We start from the raw sequence: 16,866 nt of genomic DNA on the forward strand, positions 1-16,866 counted from the left end.
GCAGATCGATGCTCATGTTGTTGATCACTGGATTGTCTGGTCCAGACTCGATTATTTACAGACCGCCGCCATATAGCTGGAATATTGCTGAGTGCAGCGTAAAACTAAACTCACTCACTCACTCACTCACTCACTTATTTCCTGATGTGCCTGGTCAAACTGATATTGTTAGCCATGATATAGATGTAGATGATGCTGTGCCTGTGAAACAACACCCTTATCGGATGAATCCAGTGAAGCATGAAATTCTGCGGAAAGAGGTGAAATATATGCTGGACAATGACATTATTGAACCCAGTGACAGTCTGTGGAGTTCACCATGTGTTCTTGTGCAGAAGAGTGGAGATGGTTGGCGCTGCTCTGCTGACATGAAAGCTGTCAATGCGCTCTCATGAACTGACTCGTATCCTATTCTGAGAGTGGACGATTGCATTGATTGCCTTGGTCAAGCTAAGTATATAAGTAACTTTGACTTACTGAAGGGCTTCTGGTAGATTCCACTTACAGACCGTGCGAAGAAAATATCAGCATTCGCTACACCAGATGGACTGTATCAGTACAAGGTGATGCCATTTGGTCTGAAGAACGCTCCAGCGACGTTCCAGAGACTCGTCAACAATGTCACATCAGGCCTTGATCATGTCGAGGCGTACATGGATGATGTCATCAATTACGACATGGAGTGGGATGACCATCTTAAAAGGACTCGTGCTTTCTTCGAAAGACTGAGGCGAAGTTAACTGTGAATCTTGCCAAGTGTGAATTCGGGAAGGCACAAGTGGAATTATTAGGGCATGTTGTAGGGCACGGCCAGGTACAACCAGTTCATGCTAAAGTTGAGGCAATTGTACATTTTTCAGTACCTCAATCTAAGAGAGAACTCATGAGATTCTTGGGTATGGCTGGCTATTACAGAAAGTTTTGCAAAACTTCCCAGATGTTGTATTTCCACTTACTAACCTTTTGGGGAAAAATTTCAGTGGGATAGCAGTTGTCAGACTGCATTTGAAAAAGTCACAGCCATGCTCACGAATTCTCCAGTATTGCAGGCACCAAATTTTGAGAAAGCTTTTTAGTTGCAAATTGATGCAAGTGATGTTGGTGCAGAAGCTGTCCTTATTCAAGAAGATGATTCAGGAATTGAACATCCAGTTTACTTTTCAAAGAAATTTGACAAGCACCAAAGAAATTATTCTACCTTTGAGAAAGAGACATTAGGTCTTTTGTTAGCTTTACAGCATTTTGAAGTGTACCTTGGTACTACCACTTTGCCAGTTGACGTTTTTACTGATCACAATCCTTTGACTTTTCTTCACAAAATGAAGAACAAGAATCAGAGACTTATGAGGTGGAGTTTGGCCTTGCAACAGTTAAATCTTGTGATCAAACACATTAAAGGCAAAGACAATGTTTGTACTGATGCACTTTCCAGGTTGTAAATGTATGACTTGATGATGCTGTATGTATCTGTATTTTGTCATAGTAATTCTGCAAGAAGTTTCTCATATTGCTCATATTATTACATGTCATGTAGTTATGTTATCATTGCTATGATTGTAACAGAAAGTTTCTGCGAAACTTTCTTTTCTTCAAGGGGATGAGTGTTACGAGTGTGTATTTTCTGTATATACTCCTAGGCCAAATGTAGTGATATCATGAAAATCACGTAATATGATACACCCAGCCTTATCACCCATACTGCATATCTTGACCATGTTGAACACCAGTGCTTGTCACGACACATTAGACAATGTGGACACTGTTTCAACAGTGGACTGAACCCAGTTAGTTTTTAGTAATTGGATACCTCCTCTAGCCAGTTTCACATCAACAAGAATTTTTGGAGGGTGGGAGGTGTCATACTAATTACTGAACAACACGTTTACTGCTGCTGTGAGATCCTAAAAGATAGGGACTTTTCTAGCATTTGGCCTAGGACTATATATTTTGTTATTAATTCAGTATTAATTATTATTGGGTCACAATGTTTAGTGTTTTGAATATTAATTATTCAAAACATTTCGTTTTAATAGCTGGTCAACACTTTTAGCATTCTGGTTTTCCGGAATTTATCTGCTCCTAGTTTTTGATGTGTCTACTTCCGGGAAACTTATCCTAGGGCATTCTACAGTGTTGATGATGTTCGTTTGTGCCCGAACTTTCTGGAAATGACTGTATATATATAAAAAGGCTGGTTGCTGTGTTGAGGGCGACACTCACACTCATTCACATCACTGCCACGCTTGAAATGCTGTCAACACCTGAATCTACATTATCTGCTGTCGCACCGATCACTGTGTTTACATTCTGCCATAGCTGTTCTCTCTCACACCAAGACTTTGGTGAGTTTACTATATTGTATTTTGTGTCCCATTGACTTAGATTTTGTCTCTCTTGAATTGTACCTGAAATCTGCATTGTTACATTGACTTGTGACTTTGTATACCTTGCTCTCATTGCATAATAACAGAAATTTTGCCACAGACATAAGAACATGTCATGTGTACAAGTATCACACCTGCCTAATTACATAATGTGGCAGAGACATGACACATGTGCCCTAGTCATAAATAAATTTATTTTGTTTATGTATAGCCCGATGTTCATAAATATTCGAATTTTTGGACGTTTATGACTTGTCTTGTACCATTTAGCTGGTTCACAAGGGGATTTCTTACATTGTTGTCACAGTAAATTCTTAACCGTAACAAAATAGATAAAAAATACAATAGAGCCTTAAACTACATAGATGGCGCTGACACCACCCTAATGGCAGCTAGCATTGGATTATGAGCAGTAGGAGTTGGATTGTTGACAACAGTCGTAGCCGCTCCGGTGGTGTTAGGACAGTAGTGATGGGAACAGTTGGGTTGGTGTTTAAATTTGTATCCCGCAAATTGAATCGTAAAGCTAAACACGATGAAATTAGAATTCTTGCTGTATCAAAGTTAAACTCGATAGAAGATCACGTTTCAACCAAGTTCAATGATAACAAAATCTCAAAAGACGAGTTTCATTTGATCATAGGCAAACTAGAAAAATACAACAAAATGAAGAATGAGATTAGATCAACAGTTCGTAAAACCTCTATAAGCGAGGACGAGAAAAAAAAGCACATAAAACAAGGGATACAACAAGCTCAACAGGCATTTATCACGAAAACCAACGGCATAATAGAAGATACATGTTAAACTGCTTCACTGAAATCAATATAATTGGGGAGACCCCCGCACCCCCCAGCCAGCTGCAAGCCACCATGCCACCACCTGCTTATTCACTCTACGTATTATAATGGAAGAAATGTGGTGGGTTGAAGATATATCTTTGGCTGATGTCGAGCCTCTGATTGTTAACAAACTCAGAGAATTAAGGCACAGCATCTATCAGTTGACTATTGTTGTTGGTAGAGATTGCTTCTAAACGTTTTTTATGACTATTGATTTCAGTGCACCAATAAGTTTAGATATGTGTGTTAAAATCTACCTAAAAGAGTTCATAAGACATAAATATGGCAATAATCCCATAATTGACATAGTTACTCCCATAATGATATATCACTTAAATGGATGGGCCCAAGGCAGAGTCAACACGACCCACTGCTGTGACTCAGTTCTCCATTTAGACATTCGCATAGTAAAGGTAATAGCCCGGCTCACTGTGTCCACTGTGAGCTTGTGTGGGATACGGGTTTTGTCATATTGGGTTTAGTGTTTTGAATGTTGGTCTAGATCTTTGCTATTGATATTAATTAGTAGTTTAATTAATGGGGGGTCCAAAACCACCATTTGTGTAAGGGTGATTACGTTCAGAAATATCCAATGATATAACATGCATCAACTTGAAGGTGATAATGTTACATAATCCAGTGTTGTATTATTTGAGTTGCAACTTTCACTTTATAGATTAAAATAGTAAGAACTATGGTCATGGTGCTACTTTAATACAAACCAAAATTGTTCTATATTAATTTTATTGTATGTTGAAACATTATGACCTGTCCAAGTTAAGGCTTTTCACAAACACATCATGTTAACATGTAATAGTCAAGCTATGACAAATCTGACTTCATCAAGTCATGTGTTTATGAGGTTGTTTCAGGATGTAATGGTAATGTGTTGGCAGTTGTCATTATTATTGAAGAGCTTGTATGATGTCTTTGAATGAAATATGGAACATACCTAATATTTGTTATCTCCCTTGAAAATTTCCTCCCCTTTGTAGCTTGTTTGTTCACTGAAACAATAAAAAGTTAGGCTGCCCTACTTCCAGAGAGCAAAACTGGAGGACAGGCATACTGTTACCAATGACATGGATGGAGTGAAAGAAAAGACTTCGAAGTCTGCATATAGACACCATTGTTGTGTTTGTTGGAATTATCATGTGAAGATCGTCAATGGAAAAATTGTCCCTCTTTACTGCTGTCCAGCAAAGAAGATCTTACAACATGTACAAAGGGCTTGGTTTCGGCAAATATAAATTTTCAGAGAACATTTTCATTTCATCAAACAGAATGACAGATCGTGTTCATCACATTTCAGTAATGGCAGATACATTGCTGGTAAAAGTTTACCCACAGTATTTTTCCAAAAAGATTTACTAACATCTTTGAAGTGACAAGGTGAGAAAAAAATGTTTTCTAATGCTATATTTCCACAAATATCTATCCTATCGAAAGTGTCGGCAGTTGTTATGAGCAAACAAAATTTTAAATGATCCTACTCTCATGCTCTTTTCGGAATATTCATCATTCCTTTCTGGATGAAGGCTGTTTATGCTGACTAGTGTTAGATGTATTAACAACAAATTCAGTGAATGACTTATTTTAAACAATATGATTATGATTGCATTAGCTAATTGATTATGTATGGCTGCTTCATGAAAGAAAAGAATGGAGAACTGCATACAGTGCAAAACAAAAACAAATTTCCTTGGGGATAATAAAGAATTATCTTATCTTATCTAAACATTGGGCCCCAACATCTGCATTTTATTAGTTTTATTCAAACTAAATGCAATCAGAATATTTTATGAAGTCTCTAAACATATTTAACAATGTAAAGAAGCCCAGATACTCTCCTCTCTTTCCAAGAGTATGCATCTTGATTATTGTGGGCCAATGGATGCATCAGATATTAGCACATGCATCAATAAATGTGAGCAAACATAGGAGACATTCACAGGAAAAGTTCATTCAAGTGTGCAGACTGACAATAGTCATGCCCCATTTATCTGAACCACAGACATGTGGAAAACTTGCTTTCCAAACAAAAATTCATTAAAACGAATTTACAATGCTGTAAAATTACTCACTTATTCGGAAATCTGTTTTCCATAATTGGACGGTCATTTACACATACAAAATGCTAAATTAAATGCAAGTTTTTGTCTTGTGTATCCGGATGGCTGAGCACCAGTCAGTACATTTACACATGCAAAAATACCTATTGGCCTTGTGAGCCCTAACATAAAAGAAGACAGGAGTCTTTGATGTGTGAGAAGATTAACTACCTGTAATTAGCATGGTGATACAGAGTTAAGTGAGTCCGTGAAACATCACATACTTTTGGTAATAGCATGGGTATCACAGACTTTGATTATTCTCATGGCTTGTTACCACGGTTTAAGTCTAGACATAGTGTATCAAGCAGGAAATATGAAGGTGATGTGCTTGTTGATATATTATCAATCAATAATGATTACATCCGAGACCTATTATGTTCGTTTCATTGTACATGTACATGTGGTCCATAGTTCAGATATCCAAAAATTTGTTTTATCTGGACTATTTCAAGAAAAAGACAAGTGTTTTGATAAACGGGTCTCGACTGTACACAGTCATCAGTTTAATTTGTTTCTTGTCAGACTGACACAGTAAATGAAATATAGACATTAAAGGTCACATGCACCCAAAAAATCAGACATAATTAAAACATAATTATCACTTATAATATATATTGCTGCTTGGTGCGCAGTGGAATTGAAAAGTTGTGTGTACTATTTGGGGAACAAAACGTGATTCTCTTGGCTATAACTGTATGAAATAATCTAACCAACAAACATGGGGAACTAAACGTGAATCTCTTATAATGGAGAAAGAAACTTAATATGAAACTTTAAATTCTATTACCTATACTATCTATTAGTATTCCAAGATTGCTGCACTGTTACAGCTACATATGGGCTACTTCTAATTGAATGAACTGTCTTGAACTGGAATATTTTGCAAATGTGCCCATTTGCGACTATGCTTTTGCCAATCTATCACTTGCAAATTGCCAGTCACAGCATTCGTTGTCATTGCAGACATCTGGATACCTAAATCACCACTGATGCTTTCAAGCCTGAATTCTACAGGTTTTGTGTCAAACGATTCTGTGTGACCGTTAAGAACATTTACAAAGATCTTCTGTGGTTCACCCTGTAATCCCAACTCAGCTGCAATGTCCGCATTGATGTACGACTTCGTGCTTGCATCATCAAGCAAAGCATTTACTGTTATGCTCTTCGTTCCGTTCTTTAGTACCACGGGAACAGTGCGAAGACCTATCAACTTATTTGACATTGGTGGTATTGTTGCATGAGATATTTCGGTTTGATCATGTGTTTTAGACTGTGTGTGCTCTTCATCATGACCCATTTTAACCACCTGCTCAACAACCCGTGGTTCCGCTTTATTTTTCTCTTGGTTGCCGCTAGTAGAATCAACACTGAGTTCATTTGGTCTGAGGTTTGTGTTATGTAATAATCTGTTGTGATTCTTTGCACAACCTGATATACCACATGCCCTATTTTGACGACAGCTGTTCCCAAGATGATTGCCCTTGAGACAACGGAAACAAAGCCTCAGTCATTTAGCTACATTCCATCTATCAGGAACAAGCATACTTTTGAAAGTCTTGCAGTTCCTATGTCCAGAGCCTAGGCCACAAACTATAACATCACTGACAAATGTGCTAGACATTTTTTGTTTGGGGTTTGATCTCTTACCTTGTGTATTCAATCCGCGTACTGCCTCCTTTGCCACAATCTGAAATTCTGCTTCTAACATTATCCATTCTCTGAGAGTCTCTGCTGACTCCTGCCTGTCCCTTTCAAACACCCATTTTTGATATTGTGCTACCATAGTCTCTGTCATCTTTTTCAACAAAGTGACGTAAAGGAGACCATTTCCCAACTCCTCTACCCTATCTGATTCTCTCATGTTTGCGACTGCCACATCCAAAATATCAGCAAATTTCTCCAGATCCTCAACATGACCCTCACGGATTGGTTTAAAATTACTAATTTCCTCATTTTGGATTGCAATCTGTCGCCGTTTCCCACCAAATTTCCTTTCAAGACGTTCCAGAGCAACATCATAAGCTGCTGAACTATGACCTAAAGACTGAATTGATTTCAAGGCTTCCCCCGACAGATATTGGCGTAATTGCAACAACTTATACTCAGGTGTAGCTGGGGACTGATCAATGCAAGTCATAAAGGCAGCCTTCCAACTTTGGTAGGTTTTCACGTCACCAGAAAAGACAGGTATGGAAACACGCTTTAACTGTTTCCACATATCGTTCCCTATGGCTTGATTATCAGACTTACCTGAGCGTGCTGTTTCACTAACATGCAGCGGTAGCTTATCATCCTTACCTTGGTTAGGTCCTTTAGATATCAAACGTTCATGGGCAGCTTCCTCAGATTGCTGCCTAAATGCAACACGAGACTGTCGCCGAGACACAACACTTTGTTGCTGGACACCCTCGTTGAACAGCCTATGCAACCCCTTACCGGAAAGAGAGCTTAGTTCTGATCTGCTAGATTCAGATCTAATTTGTAAATATCTCTCTACAGATTCAAGAACTGTGTTGTTTTCCTCCTCTAATCTACTAAGTTTGTGATCCAACTTGTTAACGTTCTCACGATCGTCCAGTTTAACATAAACCTTTGAAAGTTCCAGCATAACATCTATTGCTTTCACAAAAAGCTCATTCAGGTGATCTACGCTATCCCTTACCTGTTTCTGTGGTGGTAGATCATCACTTTCTATCAAAGAAACGAGTTTATTCCGAGCTTTGGTACAATTCGATTTGGCTGTTGCCTTTTTTTGTTTTAACGCGAACACTCGAACACGTTCGTCTGTCTCCGACAGACATCTAGTTATCGAAGTTGTTGCCCTAGGCTGGCTAGCTGTCTCAGTTTCCGCCATTATTGGGTGGAAGCTTGCTATCTGTCTAAATTTCAAATAAGTTCTATTTCTATTGGTTCTATCTAATGGAACAGAAAACCACGCTCTGCTACCATTGGTGCGCAGTGGAATTGAAAAGTTGTGTGTACTATTTGGGGAACAAAACGTGATTCTCTTGGCTATAACTGTATGAAATAATCTAACCAACAAACATGGGGAACTAAACGTGAATCTCTTATAATGGAGAAAGAAACTTAATATGAAACTTTAAATTCTATTACCTATACTATCTATTAGTATTCCAAGATTGCTGCACTGTTACAGCTACATATGGGCTACTTCTAATTGAATGAACTGTCTGTTCAAAATTCTATTTAACTATATAACTGCATCCTACCTGGACAAGCTAATACAAATCGTGACGATAAGTCACCTTACTCAAACAATCCTGTTCAACACACTGATCGATTCGTCAGTGTCCCACGTGGTCAAGATCACGTGGTCTGCTCGCACGTGAAAAAGCATGCTTCTCTGTGACCAGCGAAACATGGTGCGTTTGTGCGATCCGTCCATATGTTTGGTCTCTAGACCACTGCTTGAAAAAAACAAATAAACAACATTATAAGTGTCTCGTGATTCAAAAGTGCAATATTTTGCACTTGGGCTTACTTTCCTCGAAACGAAGCCTTCGGGATACCAAACCCAGTCATAGTGGGTGGGTGTGCACTGAAGTGTAACGACAGCTTCCGATTGGAGGTTCATTTGCTGATACGTTGAGGGCTCATTGTGTGTTTAGAAAGATGATATGTTTGATGGGCATTTCAGAACTATGGCAAGTCACAAGAAAATGAGAATCTTTATGGATAACAATTTCTTTTATTGTATTTGATGCGTCGTTTCATTATGGATTCATTTACCATTGTCAAACAAAATCATATACACTAGAAGACACTGTTATCCATAAAGAGTGTATATAGAGATGTTGGGCTTTGTAAATACATGTTCTCTGAATTTGCATTCGATCCGATAAAAAATCATTGTGAACTACATTGTAAAGATGGTGAACTACTGCGTGGCTGGAAACTGTCATTCGTCCAAGTACAAAGCAGGACTTGAAACTGACAAGACTTTGCACCAGTTACCCTTAGATCCAGCCATGTGAGAAAAATGAATGTAGTTTGTTTGCAACCCACAGACATAAGAACATGTCATGTGTACAAGTATCACACCTGCCTAATTACATAATGTGGCAGAGACATGACACATGTGCCCTAGTCATAAATCAATTTATTTTGTTTATGTATAGCCTGATATTCGTAAAGTTTTAAATTGCATGTGGTCAATGATTGAAGCTATGTATTTAGCAGACAGGCAGGCAGACATATAGGTGTCATTAAACCAGACATTGAGTTTTCTCTGTGACAGAGGCTGCTTACCAAAATCAACAAGTTTTTATATGCAACGAATAGATTATTTACTTGTTTGTGTACACAACCAAGATTAGACTACTGCTCATTGTGACTTCAAACATCAAGTATTCAACAATATTCAGTAAGCCTTAAATTTTAGCCTGAGTATTTTTTTTTTTAAATTGAATGGATCTAGGTCTTACACATTATAACAATATTATTGTACTTAAGCTAAAAAATTTAAAGTTAACTTAATTCAACATAATATATAACAGCAAATTAGAATTTTACAGTTTATTTAACACGATACTGTGAAAGTTTGAAGAAGCCAGTTACCAAAACACAATAATTCATACTCCTGTTTATGGATCTCGGGGTCCAAGTGAAATCCCTAATCTAACTGGCGTGCTGGTTTGCTTGTTGGAATTAACTCAGCAAAGAGTTCGAAGTCACAACAAGCTAATTACAGGTTTATTTACAAGAAATAGAATAACAAGGGTGGCCACAGAGAGTCGGTACAACCCTCTGGGCTGAGGGCTAGAGCTGACCTGTGTTGGGAGTCTAAACCCTACTCATGGACAAATGGAGGTGTAGACTATTTAACTATAATTAAAACAATAAAAAGATTATGATTTGCTGACTGATGCAAAAATGGGTGTAACCTACAATAGGCAATGAAAGACAGAATAAACAAAATGGGGTGTGTCCTACCAGAACAACTTCAATGACCATACAGGGGGAGTACTTAATCCTGTTTAATCCTGTTCTAAGTGGCATTAATCTTGTTGGCACATTTAGTGGATGCGTGATTGCTTACTCTGGGCTGGATCTTTAACGACCCTTAACTTTTGCATAATGTTTGCATAATGTTATTTTAATGTAGGTGATGGCGATGATGTTTACCTCATCAAAGCAGTTTATTAACCTGTCTAGACATAACTTTCGTCTTAGTGAATGGTTTGTCTTACAGTGGAGTTCTGATTACCTCAGGGTAGGATTTTAAGGATTTACTGATACATGATGAAACTAATATTCTATGTTTATATTTTTCTAATATCATTAACCAGGTATTGCTTGTACTGGTTACAATTCATAATTTCATTATACTCCCTTGTAAGTCGGTTGCATTTGTTTAAGATACTGACATGGTCATCATATCTGAATGATCACATTTAGTTTTAGCCCCCTAAAAAGGTGATACTAATAAACCGAATAATGTGTAAACATAAAGTAAAATTCATAATTAATTTACAGTGATTTGTCTGCAACAGTTGTTGAAACAAGCAGTAATAATATTTATACCTTATCCAGCACTACATGTACATCCAGCTGACTGGATTTGACCAGACACCTTTACCATACCCACACACAATAGTCAGGTTTCCTTGATTTCCTTGCAGCACCCAGAATCGATGGAATCAGTTTCCACTTGCCAATGAGAATGGGAGGGAACGGTATCTATTTTACTGTATGCAATTGAGAATATGATTAGAATGTTCTCAACACTTGAATCCCATTTTCATAAACTCAATACTTTGCCAAGTGTGGTAGTAAACCAGGTGACTTTGCATTCTTGATTCTCTCCTGCAGGCTGGAAACCAGGTTTTCCACTGCTGCGCTCTCAAATGTTAAGCCCTGTCTTGTCGCACTCAAGAAGTCTCCCCAGGTCATTTATTATGCTTTGCTTACTTTCCACCATTTTGACTCAAACTTCAAGCTCACAGCAAGTTATCAAACACTGATGAGAAACTCCTTCATGGCCATCCTGTGTGTTTTGAATGGTGCTCTTTGTCATGTGATTGGATTGGGGCTCCATTAAGGGGCTCAGGGGTACTTTTCTATAATCCTGAGTCACATTTTTGACAAGTGTCAGCAGAAGCAATAGTTTGGATATGCTTCAACTAAAAGACATCTGGTACACCAGTCACACATGATATGTCTAAAGGGGCAGGTTTTTCCTTATCCTGGCTCATGCTTATTATGCTTATCTCCTTTTTCTATGCAAATGATAGTGGAACATTTGTATCAGTTGTAGTTCCCTTGAAGAAGAAATCCTTTTCTGCCAAAACAGTCATGTGACTAGCCATGCTTGTCACTCTGTCCTTCATCGCCCAGGGGGATGGTTGAGTGAACACTGGAATCCTCTATACAGCAGCGTATTCTTTGTTTCTATTTAGATCTTTTATGCCTGTTAAGCATGTATGGTGTTTGGCTATATTTATTTAGCTTTAATGTAACAGAAAATTATCCATATTTTGTGATATTTATTCATCATAATGCCTGTCACCCCCAATGCCCGTCATACATTCATCCATCTTCTTACAGCTTGTGTTTAATTTATCACATCTGCAGTTTTATCGTTACTGTATTTGTGTTGCATCAATAGACATGTGAGGGAGCAGGTAAAGAAGTCATCTCAAGTCACAGGTGATAAAATGGAGATAGTACCCGTAACCGTATGTTGTTGATTACTTCTGAAATTCAGGTGATTTGCTGGTCAGGACTTAGCTGTGTCTAAGAAGAAGTCTCCTACTTCTGAGCTGATGCCATTGGAGAGTAATAGGAGGAAGTCCACATCATCTGCAGTGCAGATGAACCTGTCTTTATCTAGGACCTTGTCGAAGTCAACTCCTTCCAGTAAATCAATGCATCAGAGGTTGTTCAACAAAGACATTGTGCCTCCTGACAAAGCAGACATATATGCTGACACACCAATACCAGTGGAGCCTCATCGCAGCAGCAAGAAAAAGCAGGTGATTCTTCAGTGTTCTCAAACACTTTGTCAACACTGTATGAGGTCCAGCCTACAACTCAGAACTTCAAACCTGGGAGACTTCATGAAACAGTTTAAATCGCAGATGGTGGCTATGATGGAGTGTCAGTTTGCTGATGACATGTCAGAACATTTTGATGACAGATGGCATTCGAGGAAGCATGGACCTTCAAGAACCTATTCCTGAGTGATCTAAATCCTCATCCCACAAGTCTATGGCTGAAGATGGCATCCACGAATGCTCATGATCGATAGGATTTTCATGTTTGGAAGACTCAGCCATCATGGGGGAAGAAAAAGGAGGTTTCACAAACATCTGTGAGACTACAAGAGACAATGAAGTCAGCGAACTCTCAACATTTGGGAACGTACTCAGAGAAAGAAGAAGGGAATCCTCTTTGAGATCCAGTCACTTTACATCAGAATCCCGCAGCCCTCACAGATATAGATCTGTCTGCCATCTGTCACAAGATGGAAATGACAGACGATTGGAGAAGGAAAAACATTCGCAAAGGCACAGTTCATCGGTCCCAGAACTATTTGAGGGAATATATGCAGAAGAGGGTGATTACGTCCTCTCGGAAGCAGAGGTCACATCTTGGATCGTTAACTGCTTGGACTTGGCGTCCCCCTCCAGGGTATTGAATGCAGTGTTCACATACAAGATGCTAGAAGATGACTTCGACACCCTCACGATTCCACTAATTGAACCGATCTAGAAGGTGTCTACAAATGTCCATACAGCATTTGAGGAAGCCGGAATCCAGAATCAACATGTACCAATGTTCAATGCTTTTAAGTTCCTTCTACATCACATGGACCCCTTCATGACCATGCCGGACCTGGATGATCACTTGAAGTTGATCAGCGACTCCCATAACAAGTTTTATAAGATGGAAGACAAGAAGATTGTTCAACTCAAAGCCATGACTAGAAGAATGTTCTGTGGCCTAGCTACACGCTGATCAACAGGGCACTGATATCCAGGTTCCAGACTGAAGAGAATATAATGATCCTATCAGCACCAATAATTTTGACCAGCACTTCATGTATGATCACCTGGCCTTGACATAGGCAACTCTCACCTTGCTACAAAGACAAGGTCTACTATCAACATGTTCATTTAGTGACAGGTTCACCAAACATTTGCTAAGAGCTCCATGGGTGGCGCGTACCATCTTCAGTGGGGAAATTAATGAAGCTGCCAAGGAAGTCACACATGATTCCAGAGAAGTTATGATGATCACGTCCATTGATATGTTGGCCAACGTTGACCATCAAATTCAAACAGGTACAGCAACAGGTCAAAGTTCTCTGTAATACAGAATTCAAAGGAGAAGAAAGTATGCTTTAGCTTCAGAGGTAGGAAGAGTTCCTTTCGATGCTTATCCGGAAACAGCATGGAAACTCCCAGAAGTTCCAGAGGATCAACATGTTGAAGATGGGTTTAGGAACAACTGGACACTTCCACCCCAAACCATTCCTGTACAACATCGTAAACAGTAAGTGGATGTCTACAAAGGTACTGGGAAAATTGGGAAGTATTGGAGGATGACTGTGTCTCACAAATATTGCAAAATGACTACAGGGTACAGCTGACTGCCACACCACCACTGACCCTTGAAACATAAGTTTTCAATTAAACAGACGACCAGGCAGAAAAGTTAAAAGAGCCATCAACTCGCTGTTGGCCAAGAACACTGTAGAAGTGATAGATCAACATCATCTGGCGCCCAGCTTCTACTGCCCAGTTTTCCTGGTACTCAAAACTCCATAGAGAAATTCTGGTTGATATACAGCATGAAGAGATTCAACCAAGACTGTCTCGTCAAGCCAGAGAAATTCAAGATGATGCACCTACCTCAACTCAGACAACTCTTCCATCCAGCAGATTACTTGTCCAGCATAGATCTACAAGATGCATATCTACACAACCTGATTCTTCGGATGTCGAGAAAATACCTGAAATCCCTGTTCAGAGGTCAATATTTCCAGTGGAGCATCCTGCCCTTTGGAATATCGTTGTGGTTATTTACATGAGTGACCAAGTCAATCATCACCTGTCTACATCATAAAGGTCTATGTAGTGCCTTCTACCTGGATGACGGGATACAAGTTCATCAAGAGGCCAGTCCACTCAGATGGCAGTTAGAAGTCTCAAGCATGACAATATCATTTTGGTTGAGAGCCCTTATACTGAAGGCCTACAAAGCAGCAGGAGTAGAACTTCCAAGATCTTCTAAGCCAAACGAACTCAGAGCTTTGGCGTCCACTCTCACTGTCCAAAGAAACTGCTTGATATCATCTACAATGGAGGGCTGCTATTGGAAGTCTGACAGAGTTTGCCAGTCACTACCTCAGAGACATCACTACTGAAGACGTCTCCAGCATTCACCAGTTTTGGCCACTTGTAGCACAACAACTAATGGTTCCACAAAGGCGAGTTATAAATCTCACCTTTATCACATTGACTTGTTGATAACTTTTACTCAGGAGAGTTTTGGTTGAGAATCCATGTGCACCATCTAGACCAGACTATCATGAGTGATTAAGACTGTGTACAGGTAACAATCTTACCCATACACTTATAGCAACAATGTTATACTCACTGGGTTGTATATAGGTAACTAATAAGAAAATACTAGTAAATTTGTCTTAGAGAAGATATGACAAGATGTAGCCTCCCTGAGATGACAGTGGAAGTTGGAAGACCACGATCCAGGAAGTGCCGTTAAGCAGTTCCCATGTGTAGAATACTTGACCTATTTAAGGACAGCTGAAGAATCCACGAAGTGGCCTGACCCACCACCATTTCTGTTAGATTCTGGAAGCATCATAAGCATGAGTCAGGATAAGGAAAGATATGTAATTTTTCAGCAAAATTTATATTTTATACTTATCCTGACTCATGGTGTCAAACCCTCCCAACCTCCCTGCAGAAAGCACTTTTGGTTTCCCAGCAAAGCCAGGTGCAAGGGCTTATTCAGGAGAGCGACAAGCATGGCAAGTCACATGACTATTTTGGCAGGGAAGGATTCAAGGAGGCAACTCATGGGTAAGTGAACTTTTACATCCTGTTCAAGGGAACTGCAAGGGATTCAAGTGTTCCACTATCATTCGCATCAAAGATGGAGATTCGCATAGAAGAAGGAGATAAAAATAATAAGCATAAGTCAGGATAATTTTAAAATATCAATTTTGCTTAAAAATTATGTTTTCTAAATCCATCAACTCCTTACTTGCAACAGATAATTGTTGTTATGAACATGTTTGCAGTACTTTAATTTACCAGTATTCAATCAGGGCCTGCAGCCGCTGGTAGGCTTTGAAATCTACAAGCCCGGAATGAAATCTGCATGCCCATTTTGTCAAAGTCAAACCAATAAAAACAAAAAAGACTAAACTTTACACAATTTCATGCTGTTTCTACAAGATCAGTTACCCAGGCCATGGTGCAAAGAGAAATTTTTAGTTGTTTTAGACTGGTATTAACATTCATAGGTACAAAGCGCATAAATACCAGGTTGTGAAGCTGTATGTTATCATAACTTGATGGATCATGAATGATTCCAGAACATTAATGAAGGACTAAAATATGGGAAAAAATTCCAATTGAAAAAGCATAAATGACAGATGATTTACTGAAGGCCACAAGGGCCTGGGCATATTTGAAACTGCTGGCCTGATACAGTTATTTCAAACGTTTGTTATGAGATGCTTAAAGTGAAACAACAGCTGTCACTGGTCTGCACCTGGTCTTTCAAAACACAAAACTTTCTCTGGCAGGTAAACCATTTGCTGCTACTTACATTTATTGCAAATATCAAATCATCATCATTGTCATCATTAATGTTATTTTTGAACCTATCATTGTTGTCTTCAGATATTCCATGAGATTTGTGCTGTACAGCCTCTAAAGAAGATAGCCGGCAGCCCTAATGCTGTGGCCTCAAAACTAGCAGCAGAGGCTCTGAAGGTGATAGGTGAAAAAATCCCACATCGTCTGTCACAACAGGTGCCTCTCTGGACTGTAAATGATGTCTCCTACTGGTTCTCTCAGGTACCACTAGACACTAAATGTACACTATTCAATTCTACTGGTTTTCTCAGGTACCACCAGTCACAAAATGTACACTATTCAACTCTACCGGGTCTCTCAGGTACCACTAGACACTAAATGTACACTATTCAATTCTACTGGTTTTCTCAGGTACCACCAGTCACAAAATGTACACTATTCAACTCTACCAGGTCTCTCAGGTACCACTAGACACTAAATGTACACAATTCAATTCTACTGGTTTTCTCAGGTACCACCAGACACTAAGTGTACACTATTCAACTCTACCGGGTCTCTTAGGTACCACCAGACACAAAATGTACACTATTCAACTCTACCGGGTCTCTCAGGTACTACCAGACACTAAGTGTACACTATTCAACTCTACCGGGTCTCTCAGGTACCACCAGACACTAAGTGTACACTATTCAACTCTACCGGGTCTCTCAGG

General features: G+C 39.1%; 1 protein-coding gene across 2 annotated transcripts in view; it reads left to right on the forward strand.

The window, feature by feature from the left end:
• Positions 1-16,866, forward strand: part of LOC137296476 (NAD(+) hydrolase sarm1-like) — a 67,661-nt gene that overhangs the window by 15,922 nt on the left and 34,873 nt on the right. For both annotated transcript variants that reach the window (XM_067828268.1, XM_067828273.1), the window contains exon 3: positions 16,239-16,415. In XM_067828268.1, the coding sequence (XP_067684369.1) occupies positions 16,239-16,415 (177 nt within the window). The remainder of the gene's footprint in view (positions 1-16,238; positions 16,416-16,866) is intronic.

The sequence above is a fragment of the Haliotis asinina genome, chromosome 1 (assembly GCF_037392515.1).
Source record: "Haliotis asinina isolate JCU_RB_2024 chromosome 1, JCU_Hal_asi_v2, whole genome shotgun sequence".
Classification (NCBI taxonomy): domain Eukaryota; kingdom Metazoa; phylum Mollusca; class Gastropoda; order Lepetellida; family Haliotidae; genus Haliotis; species Haliotis asinina.